We start from the raw sequence: 25,477 nt of genomic DNA on the forward strand, positions 1-25,477 counted from the left end.
TTCTTAGTGCTTTACATTTTTAAAAAATATTTTTAATAAACAGGTACTGCCTTTATAATGTTTTAACATTAATGGGAAGAAGATAGACTTATTCTTATACAAATATATCAATACCTAAGGAGGAAATTCTTCCTTCCGTTATTAAGAATGTTCCAATTGGCATGAAGGGCGCTATCCACACCTCTCCTAAGCTCTTTTCTGAAGGGTTGTTCCTAGGACTTCAAGGTTGCTGTTTATCTTGGCTTGAGCTAGCAGAGCCTCTGTCCCTGACATCACACCAGACACAATGGTTTCTACCTTGCTTCTGTCCTGGCAATACTTCTAGCCCTTCCTACAAAAAGCCTGGTGTATGGCTCATGGGGATCTACTCCCTGGCTTCCCAGGGACACCAGAGAACACTGGTGACTCTCACAATCACCCCATATTTACTGCCTTGAGACACCGATGCACTTTGGAAAATTGCCGCACAAAACCAAGGGCAATGTTTCAAAGTCCTAGGGGTGTTGAGCTGGGGCTTTGAGGCTGGCTGTGGGGGCATTTGGATTCAGTGGCTGTGGAAGGCAAGAGGTCTGGTGGGGGTATTTTTATTTTTAGAGACTTTATTTTTAGAGCAGTTTTAGATTCTTAGCAAATTTGAGTCGAAAGTACAGAGTTCCCATATGCCCCTTCCCTCCACACATGCATAGCCTCATTCATTATCAACATCTAGCACCAGTGTGGTACTTTCGTTACAATAGTTTACTTAGGGTCCTTCTTTCTTGTTTCGTTGTTGTTGTTGTTTGGTTGGGATTTTTTGTTTGTTTTTTGTGTGTGTGTGTTTTTTACTATAACACTGTATTAACACTGAATCTCACAGCTCTCGGCAGCAGTGGGCCTACAGTGTCTAAGAGGGAACTGACCACTTAGATTAGTGTGTCGCGCAAGCAATTCACTCACTGCTTTTCCTTATTTTACCCATGAATGTGTCCTTATCTTCTGAGATGTATTTGGTTCAGAAGCCACAGACACCACCCTGGCTTCAGAAGGCAGAGACCCAGTTAATTGAAAAATCCCACTGTCTTGATGGCACAAGCTTGCTCAGACATTTTTAGTAACTCCCTAGCAGTAGTTTTCCAACATTGTTATCCATGGAACCCATTTGGCAATGGCAGTTGAGCACAGTGATCAAAAAGGTAGACTCTGATATCTGGAGCCCAGAGACTATATCCCAGGTCTAAGAATATCAGATTTTTCATGTGTAAAGAGGATAATAATACTACTAGTCGAGGAGGTGGGAAATTGGGGGCATTAATGAGATAAAGTATATAAAGTGCTTGCTAGATATATAATAAACATTTTTTAAGATTTTAGTTATTTATTTTGAGACAGAAGGGAAGGAGGGAGAAAAAGAGGGAGAGAAACATCAGTGTGTGGTTGCCTCTTATGTGCACCCTACTGGGGCCCTGGCCCACAACCCAGGCATGTGCTCTGACTGGGAATTGAACTGGTGACCCTTTGGTTCACAGGCTGGCACTCAATCCACTGAGCTACACCAGCCAGGGCTAATAAACATTTATAATCACTAGTTCTTAGTGTTGTTGTTATTGTTCAAAGAAAACATTAAAGGGAGTCCAAGATATGAGATATAAAATCAGTTGATATGATTTGAACACGTGGTTCTACCAGCTCACAGGTCTATGTCTGACCTTGCAACCCTGACTGACACTGCCCACCCCAAAATTCACCATTCACCTTTGCCACCATCCAACCATGCTGATGACTTACTTTGTACCAGTGTGTCCTGCAATCTCTGAATTTTTGTCCAGGCTGTTCTTTCACCTCCTCTTACCCATCTAAACCCTACTACAGTCGGAGGTCTCAGTCAAACACTATTTCCCACTTCCTGTTGAAGCTTCTTTTACATTTGCCACTGTAACCTCTTCTCCAATCAAGTAGTACTCACTATCTCCACCAGCTGTCCTCAACCTTTCCCTTCTTGTTTCTCCTCACAACCTGGAGAATTCATGTGGCAGATACGCTCTCTGAGAATGGCCACAATTGTGCAAAATTCCTAGTTATAATGCTGCTGGGCTCTCTCACCCAACAAAGTGTATTAGATTGCAGTGAGTGTGGTGACATAGAGGCATACATTTCAAGATGCTCTGTTTCATCTAGAAGAACCATTCACTGGTGCAGTAGGTTGAATAGTGTCCCCCCAACATCCAAGTCCACCTAGAGCCTCAGATTGTGACATTATTTGGAAATCAAGTCTTTGTGGATCTAATTGATTAAGATGAGGTCTTACTGGATTAGAGTGGGCTCTGAATCCAATAATGACCAGCGTCCTTATAAGAAGAGGAGAAGATAGAGAGACACAGAGCAGAAGAAGACCGTGTGAAGATGGAGACAGAGACTGCAGTGATGCAGGAGAAGGACAAGCCAAGGATGGCCAGGAGCCATCAGAAGCTGGAAGAGGCAAGGAAGCATTCTTCCCTGCAGCCTGCAGAGAGAGCACGGCCTTGTTGACACCTTGATATTGGATTTCTGGCCTCCAGACACTAAAAGAATAAATTTCTGTTGTTTTAAGCCACCCAGTTTTTGGTAATTTTGATAGCAGTTCAAGGGAACTAATACAATTAGCTTCAGCATTTAAACTATTTTTAATTAAAAAATTACTTCTGTGCCACTTTATAGTGCCTCACTCACGTCACTGCACAGGAGCAAGTGGTTGAGTGACCTCTAGGACACATTTGACCTCATCACATACTGTCCTCCATGGTTATCGCCAGAAACGCTAAAAGACAGCGGTCACAAACAGCAGTCACAGACAGTAGTCAGGCAGGAGGTCTGCTAGCTGAGCAGAGCCTGAGATAAGCAATAGAGGGTGATGGGGACTCTGATAGCTAGAGAGGCAATGTCCAGTCTCAGTAGGCCAGCAATAACTCAGCTCTAGCAACTTGTTGCCAAATCTCCCCATTTTTCAAGAAAAAATAGTAAACCTGAACTTTTACGTGAAATAGAATTTTGTGTTTATGTTGGCGACTGCGGTAGATTGCAAAACCTAACTTCAAATTCCTCTCCGTCTATATGCACACCCTTTGCAACGTGACCTTGCCACACCTCTCCTCAGAGAGTAGAGCCTGGCCCAGCCTTGTGTCTTGCGTTGACCAATAAGATGCAATATGGGTGACATTTGCAACATTGAACCAAGATCTCAAGAGACCTTGGGACTTTGGTTTTTCGCCCTCTCGGAATTCTCTGCCATCATGTAACAGAGCCCAGTATCATCTGAAGGAGGGTGAGAACCCACCTGGAAAGAAGCCATGTGGTCAGAGAGAAGCCAAGTTATCCCAGCCTCCCCAGCAGTCCCAGCTGAGGGCTCAGATAGGAGTGAGTTCATCTAGGACCAGCTAGCTGAACTGACCACTGAATGCAACCATGTGATGTGCCCAGGTGAGACCAGCAAAAGAACCACCAGGGTAAACCACAGAATCATAAGGAAAAGTAAATCATTGTTGTTTTAAGCCACTAAATTGGGGTGGTTTGTTACACAGCAATAGATAACAGGCAGAAATTATTAAAGCACCATGCCCACCAAACACCTCAAGTTACTAGTTAGTGATCTCTTAACTGTGAACTCCTGGAAACCAGGAATTGTATCTTATTGGTCTTAGTGTCGCAGTGCCTACCATTGCCTGGTACTTACTACTCCACAATTGCTTTGTGAACAAATGAATGTGGCTGGATGAGAAACTCCTCCTGCACAGCTGCAGCCTCTCTGAGGGTGGGTCTTTGTTGTACATGCCTTTTTCCTCCCAGTAGAAACCAACAGTTCTCCCTGCAGTTATATATTTCTTTTTTTTAAGTTTGATAAATAATGAATTAGTAGTGGAAATTGCATAATAGAATAGAATTTTAGATGGCTGATGAACAATTAAGCCAACAAGAATTTTGGTGATGGTGTGTCACATCTTGGGAGAGCAAGAAAAGGTTGCCCTGTCCAACTACAACCTCAAAGAGACAATGGTAGGGAGTCTTGATGGCGGCAGGAAGCAGAGTGCAGCCAGATCCACCTGAAACTGCGAAACTCCAAAACCAGGAGAGACTATGGTCAGTAGCCAGTGGGGTGCTAAGTAAGGAAGTGTTCGAATTTTCAGGATAGAGAAAATAATACAAAAACAACCTGAAATGGAATTGAAACTTAATCTCCCCTGCTTTGGAAAAACCTTTTGTGCTCTACCTAGTCACTCACATTAGGGGAAATAAAACATTTCAGCACCTCGTTTTATCTATGTACTATAGCTTCGTCTGCACGGCCAGGGTGTGGGGCTGGCCAGGGATCAGGCAGGTCAAGGCCTTGGCCTACTTTCTTCCTCTGCCCTCTGCCACCAGGGGGATAAGGAATGAAGAAGACTTCTCTCTGAGGCTGAGCAACCTCCTTAAAGAACCTAAAGAATGGAGGGGAAAGGGGTTCAGTTCCGCTCCCCATGCACATACATCCAGCCCATATACCCCTTCCCCACTCCATCCTTTCAGCCGGGGACTGGGGAGGTGGGACTTGGCCATCCTGTATTTTATCTAGCACCCCTGAGTGGGAGGGTCACCTTCTACAGGCTCCTCTGCACACTGCTATTTGTGACACAAACTCCTGGAGTGTTAGACCTGGAAAGCATCTCAGGCACTGTTTGGACCTGCCCAACCAAGCAATTTCCAAATGAGAGCATGAATCCCAAGGCCGTTGATTAAATGTCTGAATTTCAGTCCTGGCCAGTATGGCTCTGTGGCTGGAGCATTTCCAATAACCAAAAGTTTGCAGGTTCGACCCCTGGTCTGGACATGTACTATCTCCGGTCCCAGTGCATAGATGTTTCTCTCTGTCCCTTCCTCTCTAAAAAGGCAATGAAAAAAAGATGTCCTCAGGAGAGGGTTTTAAAAAAAGTCTGAAGTTCAATCTCTGAGTTGTCTGGCTGCCTCATTTGAAGGCAGCCCTGGATGTTTCCTTTTTCCATTTTTTAAAATTTATTTTTCTTTTTTTTTAAAAGATTTTATTTATTTATTTCCAGAGAGAGGAGAAGGGAGGAAGAAAGAGAGGGAGAGAAACATCAATGTGTGGATGCCTCTTGCACTCCCCCAACTGGGGAAACAAGTGCCCTGACTGGGAATCAAACCAGTGACCCTTTGGTTCACAGGTCAACACTCAATCCACTGAGCCACACCAGCCAGGGCTAAAATTTATTTTTCAGTCATAGTTGACATACAATATTATATTAGTTTCAAGTGTACATAACAATTAGACATTTTATATACCTTACCAAGCGATCACCTAGATAAGTCTAATACTCATCTGACAACCTACATAATTATAATATTATTGACTATACTCCCCATGCTGTACTTCACTAGATGTTTACTTTTAATCTGATTTTACCCATGAGATAAGGAATTGGCTGCAGTGTAGTGGAGAAGATTGCTGGCCCTGGTGTTAGGAGATAGCCTTTGAATCACAGCTCTGTCCTCAGGACGCTATGTAACTTTAGTCACTTCTCAAGCCCTCTGTGCCTCAGTTTTCTCAGCTATAAAATGGGACAGTAATAGGAACAACTTCTCAGGATTGTTGGGAGAGGCTTAAATGAGGCGAGCTGTGAAAAAGTCATAATGAAGCACCAGGAGGTAAGCTCTCCCTCAGTGCAATATACTTCCACTGCTGTGGTTCTTGGGGATTGCAAACTCGGAGTGGAGGCCCATAAAGCGCTCCCCTGATATGCATCACAAAACATGGCAGCTTTTATTATTCACTCTAACTCTTTGTATCTGCGAAGAGTTATTAATAAAAACACTGTCTCTGCTCTTCAGGACCTTTCAATCTAGTAGGGGAGACAGGGAAGTCTCCCTAAAAATGCAGTTAACACGACAAATCTACAAGTATTAAGGGCCAAATAGCTGATGGTTATGAGAAGGAGAACCAGTCTTCCAGAGGTGGTCTGAGAAACGCGGAAGAGGATCTGGACGTGAAGTTCGCACAGGAACAGGGGCAGGGCACTGGTTGCTTTTCTAACCTTTCTTCTCCCGTCCTCCCACCCCACCCTCCACCTTGTTATGCTGCCCCCTGGTGTCAGTCACCTTCCTAGCACTCCTGGGTGATAACCTCAGCACTGTTCACTCCAGGGCAGTATGGGGCAAGAGGCTACCACCCACCCCAAGGCACAGCCAAGCCAGACTTGAAGCTTAACCAGGTCTCACTGGACAGGAAGGGGCCTCTATTCTTTAGTATTTACAGTGGGCCCTAAATCCAGTGACTGGTGTTTTAATAAGGGAAATCTGGTCACAGAGACACAGGGAAGAATTCCATGTAATGGCAGAGGCAGAGATTGAAGTGATGCTTCTACATGCCAAGGAACACCAAAGGTTGCCAGCAACCATCAGAAGCTAGGAGAGGGGGCTGGAACAGACTCTCCCTCTGAACCTCCAGAAGGAACTGACTCTGCCAACCACTTGATTTCAGACTTCTGGCCTCCTGAACCATGAAAAAGTAAGTTTCTATTGTTTGAAGCGACCCAGTTTGTGGCACTTTGTTATGACAACCCTAGGAAACTAAGACATTCGAAAAGGGCTAAAGGAATTAGAGGAACATTAAAGGGGAGCACTGCCTAGTCATGGAGCTGCCCCCATTCCCCAGTCATGGTGCCCCTCCCTTCAGGATCCTACCTCACTGCAGTGGAGGCTGTTTGGACACACTCCGACCTAACTAGATTCCTCAAGGTTCAGGCCCAAGAGAAAAAAGCATAGGAGATGCCCCTTCTAACTCTACCCAAGGCCTGAGTGACAAACACACGTTTCCTGACGTTGGATGCTCTTCATCTAGGATAACACTGACATTGGAAATAATCCCTTCTTCCAGAGAATGCCTTGTCCTTGCACCCCCAAAAAGAGGGGTGGATCCAAAAGATTTTCTCAAAATATAGTCATCCACCATTGCTACAAGAGATACATAGGCAGCGCTATAGAACAAGTTCAGTGACCTTTCTGTGAGGTCCCAAAACCCCCAGCATTTCCCCCACGACGCCGTTGTGTAACTGCCCGTTAATTCCTGAGTTCGGTGAAGGAACAAACCCTGTTTGTCTCATTCACTGCTGTATCCCCTGTAGCTAGTGCAGAGGCTGGCACATCATAGGCGCTCAGTAAACATCTACAGCTGGCAGCCAGGACCCCGTCGCATGTCGAATGTGCTGGAGATTGCACAGACAGTTGGCTGAGCCGGGACTCCAGCCCAGGCCCTTTCCTGTTCCCTGTTAGGAATAGCTCGTCCCACTTAGCTGAGCTAAGTAGTAGGTCAAGCCCAGACTTCTCTTGCCTGAACTACTGCAAAACCCTTCTTTGTGGTCTCCCTGCCACTTTCTCTCCACACAGCTTATAAGCTTAAATCACACACATGCACACACATGCACAAACACACCTGTAGACCTTTTGACTAAATGAATGAATGACTCCCTATTATTCACATTCCTTAGCATGGCCTGCTGAAGCATCCCAACTCTGATTCCTTCCTACCTGTTTGGTCTTGAACTCATACACTTTAACCCACAAGCATGACCCCCTTTCTCATCCTTGTCTTGTTTACCCAGAAAACTCCTTCTCCTCCTCAAAAACTCAATTCAAAATCACCTGCCTTTGTAAAATGTTCTTTGACCCTCCCTCTTGGGTTCAGTCCCAGTGTTTCCATAGCAACGTATCATTTCTGCCTCTCAGAGAGCTCAGACCAACCCCCCACACACATACACCCCAACAGCTCCAGGCAGAAAGGTCTCTCCTACTAGTGAATGTGTTGTTAGTTCCTCCAGGGCAAGGCCCCAGTGTGATGCCCATGTCCTTCACACCTAGCACAGGGTTTGGCACAGACTAGGGGCCTTGGAGGACTTTGTGGAGAGTTGGCTAATTGAGCAATCAGACACTGAGGCTACTAAAACCAGCTCCTAAAAAAAGCAGCCAAACCTCTATGCACTTCCCACATCTGGGATTTCCAGGAAGTGTGGAAGATACTGTTTCTCTGCAGTTTATGGCAACTTAGAAGGTCTGGCAGCAGGCTCCAAGGCACCGCAGAGCCTGCTCCAAGCACAGCCCAAAATCCAACTGGAAGGCTCCCCGCTGAGCCTTCCTCAGGCGTCTCGTCTCGGAGACCCAGAGTTACAACCAGAGGAGGAGACTCAGTAAGCTCTCAGGGAAGCGGCTCCCACACCAGGCTTCCAGGCTGTCCCTGGCACCATCTTATACATCTAAGCAGCAAGACAGAGCCAGGTGAGGAAAGAGGTAAGTTGCAATATCAGGAATGTTTGCTCCCTTCACTTCCCCAAATACACTTTCCAAGTGACCCACTGCCCACAGCAGCACAGATAAGATCTGTGAGGGGAAGGGAGCTATTGCTGAATCTGGATGGGGAAGACCTGACACTTGTTTGACAAATGACACTAGTTCTCAAACTTTCCTGTGCTGAAGGATCACCCAGAGTACTCTTTAAAAAGCAGTTACCTAGGCCTCTGCCCCACCCCCACCAGAATATAATTGAGAAGGTCGGGGGTTGCCTAGGAATCTACATTAAAAAACAAAGCAAACCACCACCCCACTCCACCACCAACACCTAGTGATTCAAAGGCAAGTAATCCTTAGACCACACTTTGAAAAACCATGGCCAAGAAAGTCTTTTCTGGCACCAGATGAAGATCCAGCACCCTTCTCTCCCAACCCCAGCCTCAGGGAGCTAGATGTCTGTGGGGACCCTGGAAGGCTGACTCACATCAGGATTCTAACGGGGAGAGGGGTTAGCCCTATGAAGTGAGGGCAGCACAAGCGCCTTGCAGAACTGTCCCAAGCAAGTAGATGTCAGCTCACCCCCAGGAGGAACTTCAGGGCAAATTGATTGCATCACTCCCAGCTTAAAGCCTACCATCTAGTGGGAAAGCTCCCATCATCGCTGGATAACTGTAAGTTCCCTGGCACACCTACAAGGGCCCTCAGAATTCAGCCCAGGCTTTCCTCTCCAGTCCCTCCTCAGGGACCCCCACTTCCAGAACTTAACTTTTTCCATCCCCATCGCGCAGAACCTCTCTTGAGCCTTCAAGTGTGCAAGCCCTCCGTCTGTCAGCCTTCCCTGTTCGCCTCTCCTCCAGGACCTGGCCCCTTCGGGCAGTTCTGCCTGGCCTGCCTTTCCCTGCTCTTGGGCTGGTTGGTTCCATCATGCTGCAGGTCTCAATCTAGAAGTCACCTCGGAAGTTCCCTCTAGCCCCCACAGCTGGACGGATTGCCCCTGCTCTCTGATCCTTGTACACCCTGTAATAAATTTGTTCTCTGCCCCACGAAGACCTGACATACTAGAAGAAATACATACTGAGTTGAACTGAGTTATAAAACTCAGTATATATTGAGTTATACATGTTGAGTTATAATGAGATGTTGATTTACTGTTGCCTCAAGAGGCTAAGAGACCCTCCAGGATCCATTGGCTGCACTCAGTAGCTGCTTGATCAGTGTCTGGCAATGAATGAATGGCAGCACCCTGGCCTAAAATGGAATCACCTACCTTGGGAGGCAGTGAGTCGCCTTCACTACAGCTTTTTATTCACAGGAGTTGACCTACCTACCCCTTGTTAGGGGTCTTGGGGTAGGGAGGGGGAGCGCGGGAGTCGAAGAATGCTAGATACAACACGCGCATCGCAGGGTCTCTCCTGACATGGAAATTACAGGGCAACGACTCTGGTCCCTACTGGAGGGCATCTCTGAAAAGCAGCCAAGGCCCCATGTGCTGACCACTTGATGTCAGTTTGGTTCACAGCTGTTTATATTCAGGAAGAAAAAGGAAATTCCTTCTTAATGAGGGTTGTCCTGGTTCTCTTGCTCTCCGTTCCAGAGCCAGCTTCTCTCACACCCGCCCTAGAACACATGGGTTCTTGCCAGGCTTGCATGGACCCACTAGACATACAGAGGCCCCACCAGCATGGAGGTGAGGCCAGTTTCCTAAGTACCGACACCCTGAATACATTTTGGATGTGGCCCCCAGCAGCCACCAGGTCTAGCCAACTCAGGTTAGTGGTACTCGGTGCCCACTATGTGCCAGGCTCCATGGAGCAGGACTGACAAGGCCTGACTTTCCCCAATCCACTGGGGACTTGGCCCCATAGGCTGTCAAGGCAGGGAAGAAACCAGGTGTTCAGCACGGGCCTGTCAGTGGCGATATGTGGGCATACATGCAGGACAGGCCCAGAGCTCATACAGTGCACTGAGCCCCAGGGCAGGTGGCACTCCGAGCTGCTACAGAGGCTGCTCGGCTTCCTGCAGTCTACCTCCAAAGCACAGATCTTTCCAGAATGTTTTCAGTCCCCAAGAATCCAGACTGTGGATAGACCCATGCCAGCCCTCCCTCACCCCCAACCTTACCCCAGGGAGATAAGCTTCAGGAGCCTGAGCCTGATGAGTGGGGGTGTCTGGGGGTGGGCTGGGGGCAGAAGCACAGGCATACAGTGTTCACCCTGTTCCTGACTAGCTGTGTGACTTTGAGCAAACCCCTCCTTCTCTGAGTCTTAGATTCCTCCTTAGTGAATGAGAGAGAAGGTCTAGACTGGAGTTGCCTGACCTTGGCTGTGAATCAGAATCATCTGAGTGGTAGTAAGAGAAAGAAACTTGAAAAATACATATTCCTGGGCCCCATCCCAAAGACCCTCCAGGCGTCTGCATCCCAGAGAAAAGAGGCTGCTGAAGCTCTGGCCCCAACCTCGACCTAGCTGTGGAGCCTCTGAGGCCCCTTCAAATCCTTCCCAGGCCCGTGCTCTGAGAAGCTCCTTGGGACAAAGGGATCCCAGCTACATCCCACCTCTTCCCAACCTCTAAGCCACCTCAGGCCAGGATAAGCTGCACCTCCTCTCTGTCCAAAGAGTTCTGGAGCCTGAATCAGCACTCATCAGTGAGCAGTTTATTACCCATCAACTGTCCCCAGCCTCCCAGCACGAGGGCCCATACACAGTCTAGACACAGCCTTCACTGGGCAGTCCTCCCACCCAGCCTCAGTCTCCACCCACCCCAGTCCTCCCTGCTCTCCCTCCGGAGGCCTCCCTGGCAGCACCAGGCCCAGGGGGCCACATCTCAGCTAGGGGAGGGGAGGGAGAGCAGGGGGGGAAAGGCAAAAGCTGGGGAGAAAAGAACCAGATTGGCCCCAAGCTTCTGGAACCACCACCCCAGAGTGAAAAGAAAGTGGGCAAGGCTGGGGGGGCCTCAGAGGTGCGGGTTGCCAGGCGACGGTTCAAGCAGGAGGCTCTTCTCCAGGAGGTTCAGGGAAGCCACTCAGGTCTCGACCAATGATCTCACTCACTGTAAAAGAGGGACAATTGAGAGACTGGGCTAGGTAGGGGCAGGTGCCCTCCTTTTCCAGAGACCCTTAATCCATTCAAGGCAGGTCTCAGTCTAGCATGCCTCTAGGCTCCTCCTCCACTGGGCCTCAGTTTCCCCAATGTGTCCTGACACCTGCTCCCGAAGTCCACTCTTGCTCAACTCTATCCATGTGGACTCCCAGGGCCCCTCCCACCCTTTCCCGCTGGCTCAGAAGCCTGCAGTATCAGGACAATTGCTGTCAGCAGGGCCAGTGACAGGTGCAGTCAGTGGGAGGAAGAAGAGATAAAATACAAAGGTTCCTCATCAGCAACCCTGACCACAGCCACCATGTTTAAAGGAAAGTGGAGGCAAGGGCAAACAAACACACTTGACTGGGGCCTCAGCAAGCCACTGCTCCCCTCTGAAATTCAGGGTCTGAGTCTGCAAGCTGGGGAGCTAGATTGAATAACCTTCAAAGTACTTCTAGCCTGAGATTTAGTGATCATGGAGAAGGGTTGGGGCCGAAACCCCACGAACCCTTCAGAATTAAGTTAAATGGGTTCACATGGCTACACGCACCAGGAATTTGCCTCTGAGACCCTCTGACTGGCCGCAAGGGATCAAGGATGCCCAATTTCTGGGAAGCCAAGCTCTAGCCCTCAGCAAACATACTGGGCAATCTCTCACACGTGCTCACACTTGCAGCTCCCAGTGCCACACCCACCTTCCTCCAGCGTGATACCCTGGATAGGCACACTGTCTCGGAAGCCGCTGCCGTAGCCACCCCTGGATTTCTCCTGCTCTGGAGTCCCCTCCCCAGGGCAATAGCTTGACCCCACCTCATTGTACCCCTCAGCAGATGGGGGATGAATGCCACTCTGGGGAGGGAAGGGGCCTTCCAGAGGTGGGGAGGAAGGCAGTGGAGGCCGGAAAGGGGCTGGAGGAGGGAATGGCAGCCCCAAGGGAAAAGGGGAGCCCCGTCCCCCATAGGGGTCACTAGGGAAGGGCCGGGGAAGGAAGGAGACTGGAGGTGGGCGAGCACAACCTGTGGAACCCCCAGTCTCAGGGAACATCCGAAGGCCAGGTCTGTATGATGGTGGGGGCCCCGTTTGGGGGTACAGAGGGGGTGTGCCATAGCTGAAACCTTCCGACAGGTAAGGAGGTTCATAAGCAGGGTCTTCATGGGGATAGGAGGGGTAGGGGGCCCTGGGTGGTGAGAAGTCCATGTCAGTGCCAAAGGAGGGGCCTGAGGCTGAAGGGAAGCCCTGGAGAGATGAGTCAGGTAGGGGCTCCTCCTTGAAGATCACTGGGTGGATGGGAAGCAGGAGGACACACTGTGAGAAGGCTGGCAAACTCCCCACTGCACAATCCCACCCACCTTCCCATTTCCAAGTTTTCTCCATCCCCTGCCCCCTCCCAATGGGGGCACGGCATCCCCCTGCCCTGCACAGCTCCTATGTCCCCACACCCCACCATGAGCTATTCTGGAGCGCACCAGGCAGGAACTTGAAACTCTGCGTAGGGCTGCGCTTCCTGCGCCCATTGGAGACATAAAAGTAGACCTGGACGGGCCGGGACACCCTCTTGTTGCTGTACTCAGGGACAGTCAGGGTCAGTGTCACCTGGGAAGGAGCACAGGATGAGGCAGAGAACTCTCAGGGACAAAGGCTCAGCCCAGCCCTTCCAAGGACCCGAACTGTACCTCCTGGATTTTTTTATTTGCCCAGGAGCTAAGTTTGCTCCCTAGAGAAGAACCTGCTCCCAGAGTGGCCAGAATGCCTCCTCTAGAAAAGAACAGGTCATTTCACAGTCCATTCCCATGGGCAAGGACACAGCTGGGAATTCCTTGACTTCTCCCCTGTCCCGCCTCCGAGGTGGGCACCCCAGTGACACTGGTACCTCATTGCTCTGCAACCGATTCACTGTGGCCTCCTCCTCCCATTGCAGCTTTCCATCTGTGTGGGGGAACAGATTGCTCCAGCTCAGCTCCAAGGCCCCCACCCCATGCCCAGTTCCCTGTCATTTCTCCTCCTGCTAGAGCCACAGTCAGACTCAGAAGGCCCCTAAAAGGCCTGGCTCACAGAAGAGCCCACTGCATATTTACTCAACTGAATGGAAAAGGCAAGGCTTAAAACTGTCCACAAGATATAGAACAGTAAACTGAGACCCACAGAGATAGCACAGCCAGCCTAGGGACCAGAGGGCATGGATGACAGAAGCAACTCTTGAACCCTCCCACCCAGCTCCAAGCATCTCTTCCTGTGATAGTGCTGAGAAGAAGTTCGAGGGTAGGAAAGGGTGCTAGCTTGAAGCAAGGCAGTGCAACCTCAAGACTCATGATCCAGCACCTCAAAATCTGCTAGATTTGAGTGTGGGGGTTAGTGCTCCTGGTGGTCAGGGTTGGGGGGGGGGGGGACAAAGACCTCAGGTTGGTGGGTGCAGCTGAGCCCCTCAGTCTTCCCTTCTCCCCCCTGAAGCTCCGTTTTGGGGTATGTCATAGGCTCTCGTGCTCACAGCTCTGCTGCCAGGCTCATAACTCAGGAAGGGCTCATCGTGCTGCTATGAGGATGTAAGCTACCTCTTCCCTTCTTCTCATGGCTCCTATCCACATGGGGTCAATCATCTCAAAGCCAACTTCTCTTTAAAAAATAGCATGTTTATTGCTTACACTTGTTCAGCATCCTAAGCATCCTAGATTGCTGTCATGACCAAGAAGAAGGACAGTCTATCTGCCCCATTTTACAGAGAAGGAAACTCAGGCTCAACTAGCTGGTTTAGTGGCAGTGCCAGAGTTCTTCCACCTGCCTGTTCCAACTCTTCCTGCCTGCCCTTCCCTCCCCAGGAGGTACTCACCAGGGCCCCTCTCGATGAACACCACCTTGGAGTCTGGCAGGAAGTTGGAGCCAGTCAGCACTAGCTCCTCTCCTCCTCTCACTGAGCAGGCACTGGGGCTGTAGGCCTCCACCTGGGGCAGCTCCTGGGCTGAGCGCTGGGCTGCAGAGCAGTGCAGGGAAGGCCTGGCTGGGCTGAATATGGAGAGGACAGCCTCCTCTGCCCCCAGCTCCTTGCAATAACTGCCACAGGGCCCTGGAGGAGCCCTCCTCAGTGGCAGACACACAAGTAAACCCACAGAGTCCCTGGGGTGGCACCCATCATGTAAGAAGCCACCCAGGCAGAGAGTGAAGCCAACGGGGCAAGCCAGAAAGTTATCCAAACAAGGGCACAGGGCCACCCTGGGCAGAGGGAGGACAGGGACACTCTAGTCCAACCCAGAGACAGAGTCTGCAGCAGGGGCAAATTAGGACACTTCTCCTACCCCTCCAGTATAGGAATAAGGGCTAACTCCTTTACAGGGCTACCCAGGACAGACGGGACACAGGACACTATGCCCAGGAGAGAAGGTGAACAGACAGACACACAGACAAGAGGGTCACAAGAGACAGAGAGATGCATAGGGCCTCTTTGCTCACAGCACTCAATCGGCACCGATGCTGTCTGCACAGAGACGACCTTCCCGCTGCCCTGGGGCACGTGTACCCGGAATACCAGCCGCACTCGTGTGTTTTTGCGCCCAATGTCTGTCTCACCCTTCCGCAGCTCAATGTCTGAATTCCGAAGTTTCAGGATTCCAGCACAGTCAATGCTGAAGGCAAAGAGTGGATGGCAAGCCTTCCCAGCTGAAGCCAGAGTGGTAATGCTCCTCACCCACCCAAGAGGGAAGCCCCACTCTCTATGCAAAGTCCTTAAGACCTTCTCTGGGAGCACAGGAGGGCTATTTTATCCCAGAGATGGCCTCTGCAGAGTGCTCCCCAACCCCCCAAAGTCCTCTTCTAGATGGTGAGAAGGCCTGGAGCTGCTCCTCTGGTTGATGTCTAGCTCTTCGGGGAAGAGGAAGAGTGGGTCTAGTTTAGGACCCATGGAAAAGACTGGTCCTGAAGCCTGAAGACTGAGGGGAAGTAGAGTGGGGACCTACTTGGCTGCCATGTTGTTCTCAGGAAGCAGGGTCATCTCCAACACCTTGGTACCACTGACTACAGCTTCATAGCTGGCTGTTGCCACCATCTTGCCAGTGATGCGGTGAACCTGATAGAAGGCATGAGGCCGCAGGTTCCTTTCATCTGCAGTGCCGATAAACATCTGTAGGGTCAGTGGCTTCTCACTGTAGCCGAGGAGCTGGCAGAGGGAGATACAGGTAACCCAACTGAAATCTCCACTGTCTCATCCTTCATCCATCCCAGGGTTTTCAGTCCACCGGGGGTTGAGGTTGGTGAAAGACAAAGGATATCCAAGAAGGGATTCCCAGGGGGAACGGGCACCAGTTGTGGAGAAAACATGGCCTGGAATTCACAGTGTTATTCTTGGAATAAGGCCCAAATTGAGCTGGGCAAAGGAGAAAATCTCCCAAGAGAGACTGGCTCAACTCAATGGAGACAACCTAACTCCCAGTGAACTTTGGCCTCAGCCTAAGCCCTCCCCCACATCTGGCAGGCCATCATTTTCCAGAGTAGACAGGAGGCTGGTGTCCCATGGGATGAGGGAAGTGGGGGTGGAGGGATAGAGGAGTAGAAAGTATATCCGGGTCCTTGAAGGGCACTCTTCCTCCCCCAACTCCAGCCTGCCTGCAGGGTCACTGCTGAGAGGGAGTGTGGGAAAGGGCAGTGCCACGGGTCTGCACAGCTGGATCCCATCTGCAGGGATGTGGGACTGGAGAGGAGAAAGGCTAACAGGCCTGGCCTCTGCCCTTACCTTGACTACAGGGTGACCACCGGGGGCAGCTTTGACAGCACCTCGGCTGCCCTCTGTCTCGTAGTGGGCCCGGTGGTGGGCTCTAGGCTGTACCTCAATCCTCAGCTCCAGCTGCTCGTACTGACTGGGCAGAGGCCAGTCCAGTGGGGGTAGGGCAGAGGTCCTGGACAGAAGAGAAGAGCACTGGTCATCTGCAGCCTCGGACCCTGGTCAGGGCAGCACTGAGTGTCAGCGCCCTGGAATGTGAGGGAGCAGGGGATCTGGGTGTGGGAGAAATCACAGCAGAAACAAAGCAACCCCAAAACCCAGAAGCGAGGTGACAGACCCCGCAGAGCCCCTCAAGATGATGTTACGGAAGATGGCACCAGGCCTGAGACTCCCTCCTTTCCAGGTCTGAGCACAGGGTCTGAGATGGCAAGGGTTCATTTGGACACAGAGAAACCCAAAGCCCATCTTAATCCTTAGATCTGGATGGGAAGGGTGGAGCAAAGAAGCACCACTTTAGACTGGAAAGGCCTCAGAGATAAACCCCTTTGTTTTTCAAATAAAGAAACTGAGACCCAGATGATAGAACACAGTGGGCTGATGAAGCCAGTGACTGACAGAAGCCAAGACTGATTACAGACCCTGTTCCCAGGTCAGCACACACTCTGCTAGTGGGGGCCGGGCAGGTCAATTCCAGAAGCTGGGAGTTACAGATGTGCAACTTTCCTGTTTTGAGTTCTCAGATACCCTTGGCCAAGGGACCTCAACTGGGAACAGCCCCAGGTGATGTTTGGCAATGCCTAGAGACATTTTTGGTTGTCTAGGGGAGGGGATGCTATTAGCATCTAGTGGGTAGAGGCCAGGGATGCTGCTAAACCATCCTACAATGCTAAACATCCAGCACAGCCCCCACAACAGAGAATTATCCTGCTCAAAAAATATCACAAGTGCTAAGGGTGAGAAACCCTGCTCTATAGGAACCCAAGGGAGCAGGTGTTAAGGTTTCTTTCTGCAGGAAACTTTCCTGGATGGAGTCAGCTCAGTCTCACACCCCTGGGTTTAGGATTATTGGAATGGGCAGGATTCCAATAATGGAATCCCTTTGAGGGTAAAAAGGGTAGAAGAATGCAAGAACAGCTTGTTTTAATATGAAATTTTGTCTTGCAAATACATGCTATTTTAATTTGAATGAGCAGGTACAATTTCCACCAAGCCAGGCCCTAGAAATTAAAAGTTAGAGAACCGGACTTCTTGCCACCTGCTGTAGGTCTAAAATCCAGTCCACAGCCCCACATCCAGACAGTGCCAGCCCAGAGCTAGGTGTGCGGAACCGGAGAGGAACTCCCCTCAGCCTAAGCAGTGGGGGAGGGGTCTTTTTCTAATTGGGCCACAGTCAATGATTATCTTTTGCAAATCATTGGTTTGTAGAGGCATGCTGTTGTAGTTGTAATTCTCCCCAAAACTGGGTAAATGGCAGCAGCCAAACTAGTTGCAGATTCATTTGAGATGCCAAGGGCACAGAAACTAGGACCTTTCTTCAAACACATCCCCGGCCTCCTGCTCTGAAGTGGAAGGGCTGGAGGTAGCAGTGGTGCAAGGCACAACCCTCACCTGAAGATGGGGCTGTGTCCCCCAATCCGGGCCTTGGACCACGCCAGAGGGGAGGGCACTGCCAGGTAGTCCATGCCGGCCACCTCCTTCCGAGGACCACCTGGAGGAGCTGCAGCCTCCTCTGCTCCTGAAGGCAGCTTCCCATTGCATGGGGCAGGCTCCTCGGATCGAGGCAGGGCCACTGCCTGCTCACTGGAAGTCCTCCGGGTTTTTTGGGGGATGCTCTCTGTTGGTGGGGCCCCCACATAATCAAAGGGGCCGGGAGACCCAGGATCCCGGGCCAGAGGCAATGGGGGTGGTGGAGGTGGCTCCGGGCCCTCCTCTCCCAGGCTGCCCCGGCGGGACAGAGCTGGAGAGGCTGAAGACGGGGTTCCCGAGCTGGAATAGCGCCGTTTGCCACATGGAGAGGCAGGCCGTGGGGAGGCTGGGGTGGGCCCAGGAGCACTGAGAAGTAGCCAGCTATCTTCTGGTCCCCGGCCTCCAGGGCTTGGACCATACAGGCTCCAGGGATCATCGGGGGTCCATGGTCTAGGGGATGAGCGCGGGGAGGGCAGCGGGGAACCTAGGCCAAATCGGGAGGCTGCTTCATTTAGCTCAGACTCCACCTCATCACAGGCCGAATAAAGGGCTGCCTCATCAGAGGCATCTGAGAAGAAGCTCCACGAGGACAGGCTGCTGCTGCCAGGGCTTGGGCTGAAGAAGGGGCCCCCGCCCTGGCCGCCTGCCTCTCGGTAGCCTCCAAAACCTTCTGGCGGGGGGTAATCCCTGGGGGAGCCGTCCCCCCAGGCATCAGGGTTGTCCTCCAGAGTGGATGGCGGGTCAGGCGTGGGAGAGATGGAAGTGATGCGGATGCTTGGACACTCAAGGACACGGCCTCCCCCAGCCCCACCGGAGCTCCCTCCCGGCCCCCCCAGCCTCACCGACCGGGCCGGCTGGCTCTCCCAAGTGCCTGGTGAGGGGGCTGGACGGGGCGGTGGTGAGTGCATGCCAGGCCGAGGGGGTGGTGGCCGGGGAATGCCAATAGGGGCCGCGCCATAGGGAGGGGGCTCCCTCAGGACCAGACGGCAGCATGGCGGAGTGTCCTCTGAGTCCAGTTCTGTCAAAATGGGAAGGGAGGGGAACAGAGAGAGGGACGTCACAGGAGATGGGAAAAGAGAGAAGCAGATGAGATGTCTAGGTTCCTTCAGTAGCCAGCCCCGTAAATGCTGTATACCACCCGATCCTCAGCAAAGAGGGTTCTGTGCGGTGCCCTTCAAAGCCACAAAGACAGGAGCAAAGTTGGACCTCGGAAGGTGGAAGAGATAGATTCAGAAGTGCCAAGCCTTTCCCCCCAGACGGAAAAGCTCACACTCTGAGCCCGCTGCCCTGGGACCTCGGGTACCAGACCTGTCAGGTCTTAAGGTGAAGGAGGTGGGTCGGGAGGGGCTGGAGCCCGGCCTGAAGGCGCGTTTAGAGAGGCGCTGGGATGGGCTGGGGGCGACTCACACATGAACCCAATTAGCAGCCGTTCCCAAACCCCCAAACTGCGCTGGCAGGAGCCCCAGTTGCTATCGCAACAGTGGCCAGGGGAGAGGGCCGCCAGGGCAGTAGTGACGCGGGGAGGTGGCTCCTCCCTCGCCCCCCCCCAATTCGGGGGCAGGGGTGCCGCTTGCCCTGCGAGTCTCGGCCGGGTGGGGGGAGGGGGACACACGCCGCACGGATTCCGTGCGAGCGGCGGCCGCCACCCCCGACTCAGTCCCAGCCATCTGCCTCTCGTTGCGGCCAGACGGGAGAGGGGGAGGGGTGCCCTGACGGAGCCCGAGAGCGCCCCGGGCCCCGGGCTTTGGGTCCGCGGGGTCGGGGCTCAGTCCGCAAGGGGCAAGCTCCAGAGTACCACCTTCCGGTCCCCCGGCCGCGCCGGGCGCTCTCAGGACCGCTATTCCCGTCCGCCCCTGGCCAGTGACAGTCGGCCCAACCTAGAGGCGGCGCGCGGTCCGCGGCACCCCCACCCCCACCCCAGTCACGACCTAAAAAGGAGAAAGTGGTGCCCGGCCCCCGGCAGACGTCCGCAGACCCCCAAGCCTCGCTACTCCCCTCAACCTCTGACCCCTTCATCCCCCACCCCGGGCTCGCTGCCTTGAAGTTCCCAGACTCAGGATCCCGGTACACCCCTCATTGACCCCAAGACCCCTTCCCGGCCCCGCACTAACCTTCCCCGGGCCCCCCCGCGCTCAGCGGGGGGGCCTCCTTTTCCTCCCCGAACACCAGCTTAAATTCCAGCTCCTCATCCTCGCAGCTTGCTGCCCCCATGGATCTGGCCTGAGACCCCAGGTCCGGGTCAGGGTGGGAGGGGGAAGCTCAGGAGGCTGCCGTCGCTTCACCCGTGCCTCCCTCCCTCCCCTTCTTTAAGACACCCCCTCCTCCGACGCCGCCGCCTCCCTCCGGACGCCCCCTAGTTATTATAGAAACTTTTCCAAACTTTTTCCCCCAAACTCCTTCAAAGCGGCCCCCCCAGCCTGTCCCTGATTGGCTGCCCAGGATGCTCCAGCTCCTCCTCCAGGGATGCACGCGCCCCTCGTCCTCCCCCACCCTCTCTTTCTCCCTCTGTCCTCCCTCCAGTCCCTCCCGCTCAAAAAAAGAGAGAGAGAAAAACTGAATTGGAAAACGGTCCCTCAAGCGTGGTATGACTATAATGATGCCGATTGGCCCGCAGTTGTGACAATCATTTCTCGCGGGGAACACTACCACCACTACTCCCCCCAGCTTAGCTTAAGTTCAGGGGCTCCGGGTCCGAGCGCCTTAAAGGGGCCACATTTGGGGCCCACAGTACAGAAGGTCCACGGAAGGCCGTTTCTTGAGTTCTGAAGGAGTTCTGCAGTCATCAACTAGTTAAGAAGGCCCACCTCTCCTCCCCTTTCCCTCAGGCCAAGAGGACACTCGGGTGCAGAGCGGCTCCAGGCTGCTCTGAAAAGCAAAAAGGCTACTCCTTCGAAGTCCTTCGCCTGAGGCGACCTGCCTGGGCCTTCGCGAAGCCTTTGTTCTCTCAAATCAGCCCTTCCGCCGTCCGTCTCTCTTTCCCACTCCACCCCACCCCCAAAAGGTGAAGAACATTCAGCCGTCCTGGAGATCAGTTCATAGGTCCATGGCCCCAAATGGGCGATGATCCAGGCCGGGCTTTACCGTTGCCCTTGTCCCAAGCTTCCAGAGAGGCCATTAATTAGCCCCCGCGGAAAGTCGGCTCCCTCCGCCCCAGAACTGAAGTCTGGAATGAGTCTCTGACCCTTTGGTATCCCGCTCCGGCTCTCTCGCAAATCCTGGCCAGGTTTACTACGGGCCCGGAGCCCCGCGACCGGGTGGGCCGCGTAGTGGGACACCTGTCACCTGGGCGAGAGGAGGAGGGAAAACTCGGACTGGATTTTCCAGGAAGGGCAGGCAAGGGAGGGCCCTGCTTTGTGAAGACAGATTTAGATTCGAAATTGGAGCTCCGACGTCGGACAGGGTGGGGTGTTACCATTTCCCCACACGCAGACCGTGTACTAGCACGCGATCTTTAAATCTTTCCTGCTCAGGGCTGCGCCCCATCCATGGTGTCACAGCCTCGCATCTAAAGGGTTAAGTGACGGCCCTCGGGTCAGACGTTTACAAACACTCGGGAGCCGGGCGGGGACCGCGCCCGTTACTCTAATGAGAAACAGGCTCGGCCAGGCAAGGAAAGAGGGGAGGGGCTGGCCCAGCGGGCTCGAGCTCCGCAGCGGTTGAGGCGGCTCCCTCCCACCCTCCCTCTGGCCCGCCCTGGGGACCCCCCAGCCCCCGGGGACCCCAGTGACGTGCGGAGCTGCCCCGGCTGGGAGCCCAGGGCCGCGATCCTGGAGGGGCGGGGAGAAGAGGCGGGGCTGGCGAGGAGGGAAGAATGTTCTGAGGCCGAGAGAGTGGGGAGGCGGCCTGGTTTGATTTTCCCCCCCTTTGGTTGGTGTTCTCAGGTTACATTTCCCTTCCAGCTTCAACTCGGAAATAAAGGAAGGAGGGAGAGAGAAACACACTGAGACCTGAGACTAGCGACGACCTAAGAGGGATGGGGCAGGGTGGTGGGAAGCGGAGTCGAGAAGGGCAGGGTGAAGACCCCGACCGGGACCCAGCCCTTGCTGCCCTCCACCACGCCATCCTTGAACCCCACCCCCCAACGCCACCCCGAGCCCCCCTCCGCACCACAGGCAGACGCGCACATTCTTTTCAAATGTCATATTTCCTTTGATCCTGGGCAGCGTTTCTCCATGTGTCTGGCTCAGCTCCTGCATAGCCAGCAGCCTCCCCCTCTCACCCCCTTTGTATATTTTCCTGGAGAACCTCCCCCCTCCTCCTAGCATCTGGAAGGCCCTGAGGGCTGGCGTCGGCGCACATTCCCCTGGCGACTCTGGCCTCGCCTCTCGGTGACTCAATTTCCCCTCTGCGGTTGTTGGGGGAGGGTGGGGAGCAGAGGGGAGAGTTGTGAAGCGCAAATGTGGTACAAACTAGCCTGAAGACTGCTCCGGGTGCCAAGTTTCTCTCGGGGGAGTGGAGGGAGGACCCTCCACTCTGAAAACCCTCCAGTCTGGGCTGCAGCAGAGGGATGGAATTTATGACTTTGGCCATGTCCAGCCTGGGGAAGAGCGGGTAGTTGTAAATTTAGGTTAACCTACTCTTCTACCCCCTGGCAAAAGATGACCCAGCAGCCATCTCTCCAGCAATTCCAGGTTTCTTGCCCTACTGGCCTTTGTCCTGGCTTGCTGCCTCCCAGTGCACCTGAGCACAACTTGGCTCTCTCACCTGGCGTTTTGAAGTGCTTTTGCCTCAGGCTCTGCACTTTCACTATAATTCAAGTCTTTGGAGGTGGTTGCTTATTATTATTTTATTTTATTTTATTTTTTTATTATTCACAAGATATATTCTCCTTGTAAATTATTCAAGTCATACAAAAATACATAGGAAACCATGATAGTCCATTTTGTATACATTTACTAACATATATACATATACCCATAAGCTCTCTTTATACATATAAGAGACACTACAAGCATTTTCCATGCCTTGCTCTTGTTGTTGTTGTTGTTGTTCAGTTAAAAATGGCTTGGACACCTTTACCTGTCAACACAGGTGCATCTGAAAATGGTGACGAAAGTTCCATGTCTATTTGAGGTTAGTGACAAAGCTCAGTCTGGAACCAAGGCTTCCTGGGTCTTTATCCAGTGCTAATTCCATTCTACATAGGAATTTGTCTTAGGCTGGGCCACCACCACCCCCCCGCAAAGCAGAGCCTGAGACAAGTACTAGACGTAGGTAGTGTATTGTGGAAAGAAACCCCAAGGGACAAAAGTGGCAGACCAAGAAGAGTGAAAAACAGCAAAGGATGGAAATTCTGGCCAAGGGTGTGGTATTGAGCCACTCAGAGGAGGAGCATTGTCCTCCTGGGGACCCTTGTGGAGTTGTATATAATGTGATTCAAAGTTGGTCCGAAGGTTGTGGGTTATTGTTAAGCTAATGTGATTCAAGAGATAGAGAGAAGAATGTTTATCCACTCATTCCTACTCCCAGTGGTGAAAAATTGCCCCTTAAGTATTAATTCCCTTACTCTCCCAGGTTTACACAAGTGTCAGAAAATGGTAGGTGTCCTGCAAGGCTGCAGCAAAGAAGCCTCTAAGCAAAAGGTGAGAGATAGAAGCAGGTACTGTCAGGTGACACCTGGAAGCTGTTGGTTCCACAGTAATAGCTGGAGTAAAAAGATGGATGGAGAGTTAGATGAGGCAGATAAGATGTGTCCTAGATAAATCGTTCATTCATTCAAACCAAAAGTACGCATTAAGGAACCTCTATGTTCAGAGGCAGTTCTAGGCATCGGGTACCTATGTCTATAAACCAAGCTCCCAAGAATTTCCAGTTATTATCAGGCTGAAAATATATCTCATACTTGACATCGGTTCCTTGCTCCCATAACTGCAGAGAACTGTCAGTGTTTTTCATGCTAGTCATGCTGCCTTTCCATTCCTTTCATTGCCGTTCCAGTGTGGGTCTTGAGTTTTTTCTGATTTAGACTCTCAATAACAGTATCTGATGCCAATGGCATATCCTACATGTTTGACAACTGAAACATATCATTTTAAAAATGCTTCTTCTCTATAACAAAAAATTATTTTCCTTATTAATAATGATATGAAATGTAATAATGGCCAGAAAAGAAAAGCAAAGAGTAAAAATATTTTTATTGAACTCATGTGCTCATATGTATAATCATGCTGGTAATATATATATATATTCAATATAAATGAAATCACATAATATGTCACCTTTTGTGTCTAGCTTTTTTCACTCAGAGTAATGTTTTCAATCTTCATCTTTGTGGTATGTATCATTCCTTTTTTAGCTAAATGTCAACTTTAATATTGAAAATCTTCTCCACACAAAAACCAGGTATATCAATAGTTGTAAAAAATCTTAAACCTAAGGATAAAATTGGCCAGATTCACAAAAAATCCCATTTCACAATAAATTCCAAATATTGCAATATGTCTTTGTTTCTCCAGGATTGAAGCTAATAGCTTTCAAATGTCTCCTTTGTTGAAAAAACTTTCAAACACAAATAAACACTTCAAATTTTTTACATAATGTATTAGTTTCGATTACTGCATAACAATTCACTCCCAAAACTTTGTGGCTTCAAACCACAATGATCATTTATTGTCCTTCATGGTTTCTATGAGTAAGAAATTCAGACAAGGTATAGAGAGGAAGTAAGAAATTCAGACAGGGTACAGAGGGTACAGGGTACAAAGTGTAGCCATTCTCTGCTCCACAATGGCTGGTGGGGGACTGAGAGCTAATGAAGGCTGGGAGCCAGAATCATTATATGTCCAGCAGTTGATGTTGACTGTTGGCTGAGATTTTAGCTAGAGCAATTGGCTGTATCACCTACATGTGACGGCTCCGCGTAGTTTGGGCTTCCTTACAACATTGCAAGCATTGAGAGACAGAGAGAGCTCTGAGCAGGAGTTACATTTATTTTTTTTATAACGTACCCTTGAAAGTCATGGTGTGCCATTGGTGAAGGCAGTCACACACCTCTGGCCAGAATCGAGGGGTGAGAACATAGACCTCACCACTAGGTGGAAGGAGTATCTGTTACACTGCAAGAAGAGCGTGTAGAGTGAGATAAACACATACAGGTGGCCATTTTTAGATGGTCGCAGTCTTCCCACTGGTCACAACAATTCACATCCCTCCCATACTTATCCTTTCCCCATAGACCCTCAAGTCCCAGGATCATCATGATACCAAGCTCAGGCACAAAGGACCAGATCTTATCACTTAGATCCTGGACCTCAAGGCTGAGTAAATGCGGTGTAACAAAGCATCCCCAAAGTTAGCGGCTCCTTTCAGGTATATATTATCTGATTGGGAGATAAGATGTAAATATATGAAAGATTATATTCTAATAAACAAGTGTAACAAAAACCAGTAATTCTGGAGATGGAACAAAGCAGTTCTATCAATAAGAGATGTTTAATTGGAAGCAACAGAAATTGACTCCATATAAGAAGCAAAAGAGGGATTTACTGAAAGGTAACATCACAGAACTAACAGAAAAGGAGAATCAGGCTTTAGGAGGGGTGAAAACCAGTGGTTCTAGGGATCTAGTCCTCAAGACCTGAGGCACAGTCTCTTCATGGTGCTGGACGTTTTCAGTTCCCACTACGTACCAAGTCCTTTCTGTTTCCAGGACTTCGCAGTTGCTGTTCCTTCTGCTTGGATTTCTCTTTACACACAACCTTCTTTGTCTGACTAACTTTTACTCATC

The 25,477-nt window shown here is 51.2% G+C and overlaps 1 protein-coding gene across 7 annotated transcripts; it reads right to left on the bottom strand.

The window, feature by feature from the left end:
• Window positions 1–10,914: 10,914 nt before the first annotated feature.
• NFATC4 (nuclear factor of activated T cells 4) lies at window positions 10,915–20,942 on the bottom strand. 7 transcript variants are annotated; one of them, XM_053928796.2, is made up of 10 exons: window positions 20,933–20,942; window positions 17,674–18,769; window positions 16,078–16,240; window positions 15,305–15,504; window positions 14,802–14,974; window positions 14,185–14,325; window positions 13,231–13,286; window positions 12,827–12,953; window positions 12,056–12,637; window positions 10,915–11,331 (listed from the first exon to the last, which is right to left on the bottom strand). In XM_053928796.2, the coding sequence occupies exons 2-10, from the start codon at window positions 18,657–18,659 to the stop codon at window positions 11,264–11,266; spliced, it is 2,496 nt and encodes an 831-aa protein (XP_053784771.1). In that variant the 5' UTR covers window positions 18,660–18,769; window positions 20,933–20,942; the 3' UTR covers window positions 10,915–11,263. The 7 variants fall into 7 exon arrangements, with proteins under 7 accessions (XP_053784771.1, XP_024411619.1, XP_024411610.1 ...); XM_024555851.4 differs by lacking the exon at window positions 20,933–20,942 and adding an exon at window positions 19,863–20,913 and having other exon boundaries at window positions 12,377–12,637; XM_024555842.4 differs by lacking the exon at window positions 20,933–20,942 and adding an exon at window positions 19,863–20,911.
• Between the last annotated feature and the right edge of the window lie 4,535 nt (window positions 20,943–25,477).

This window comes from Desmodus rotundus, chromosome 7 (genome assembly GCF_022682495.2).
Source record: "Desmodus rotundus isolate HL8 chromosome 7, HLdesRot8A.1, whole genome shotgun sequence".
Lineage (NCBI taxonomy): Eukaryota > Metazoa > Chordata > Mammalia > Chiroptera > Phyllostomidae > Desmodus > Desmodus rotundus.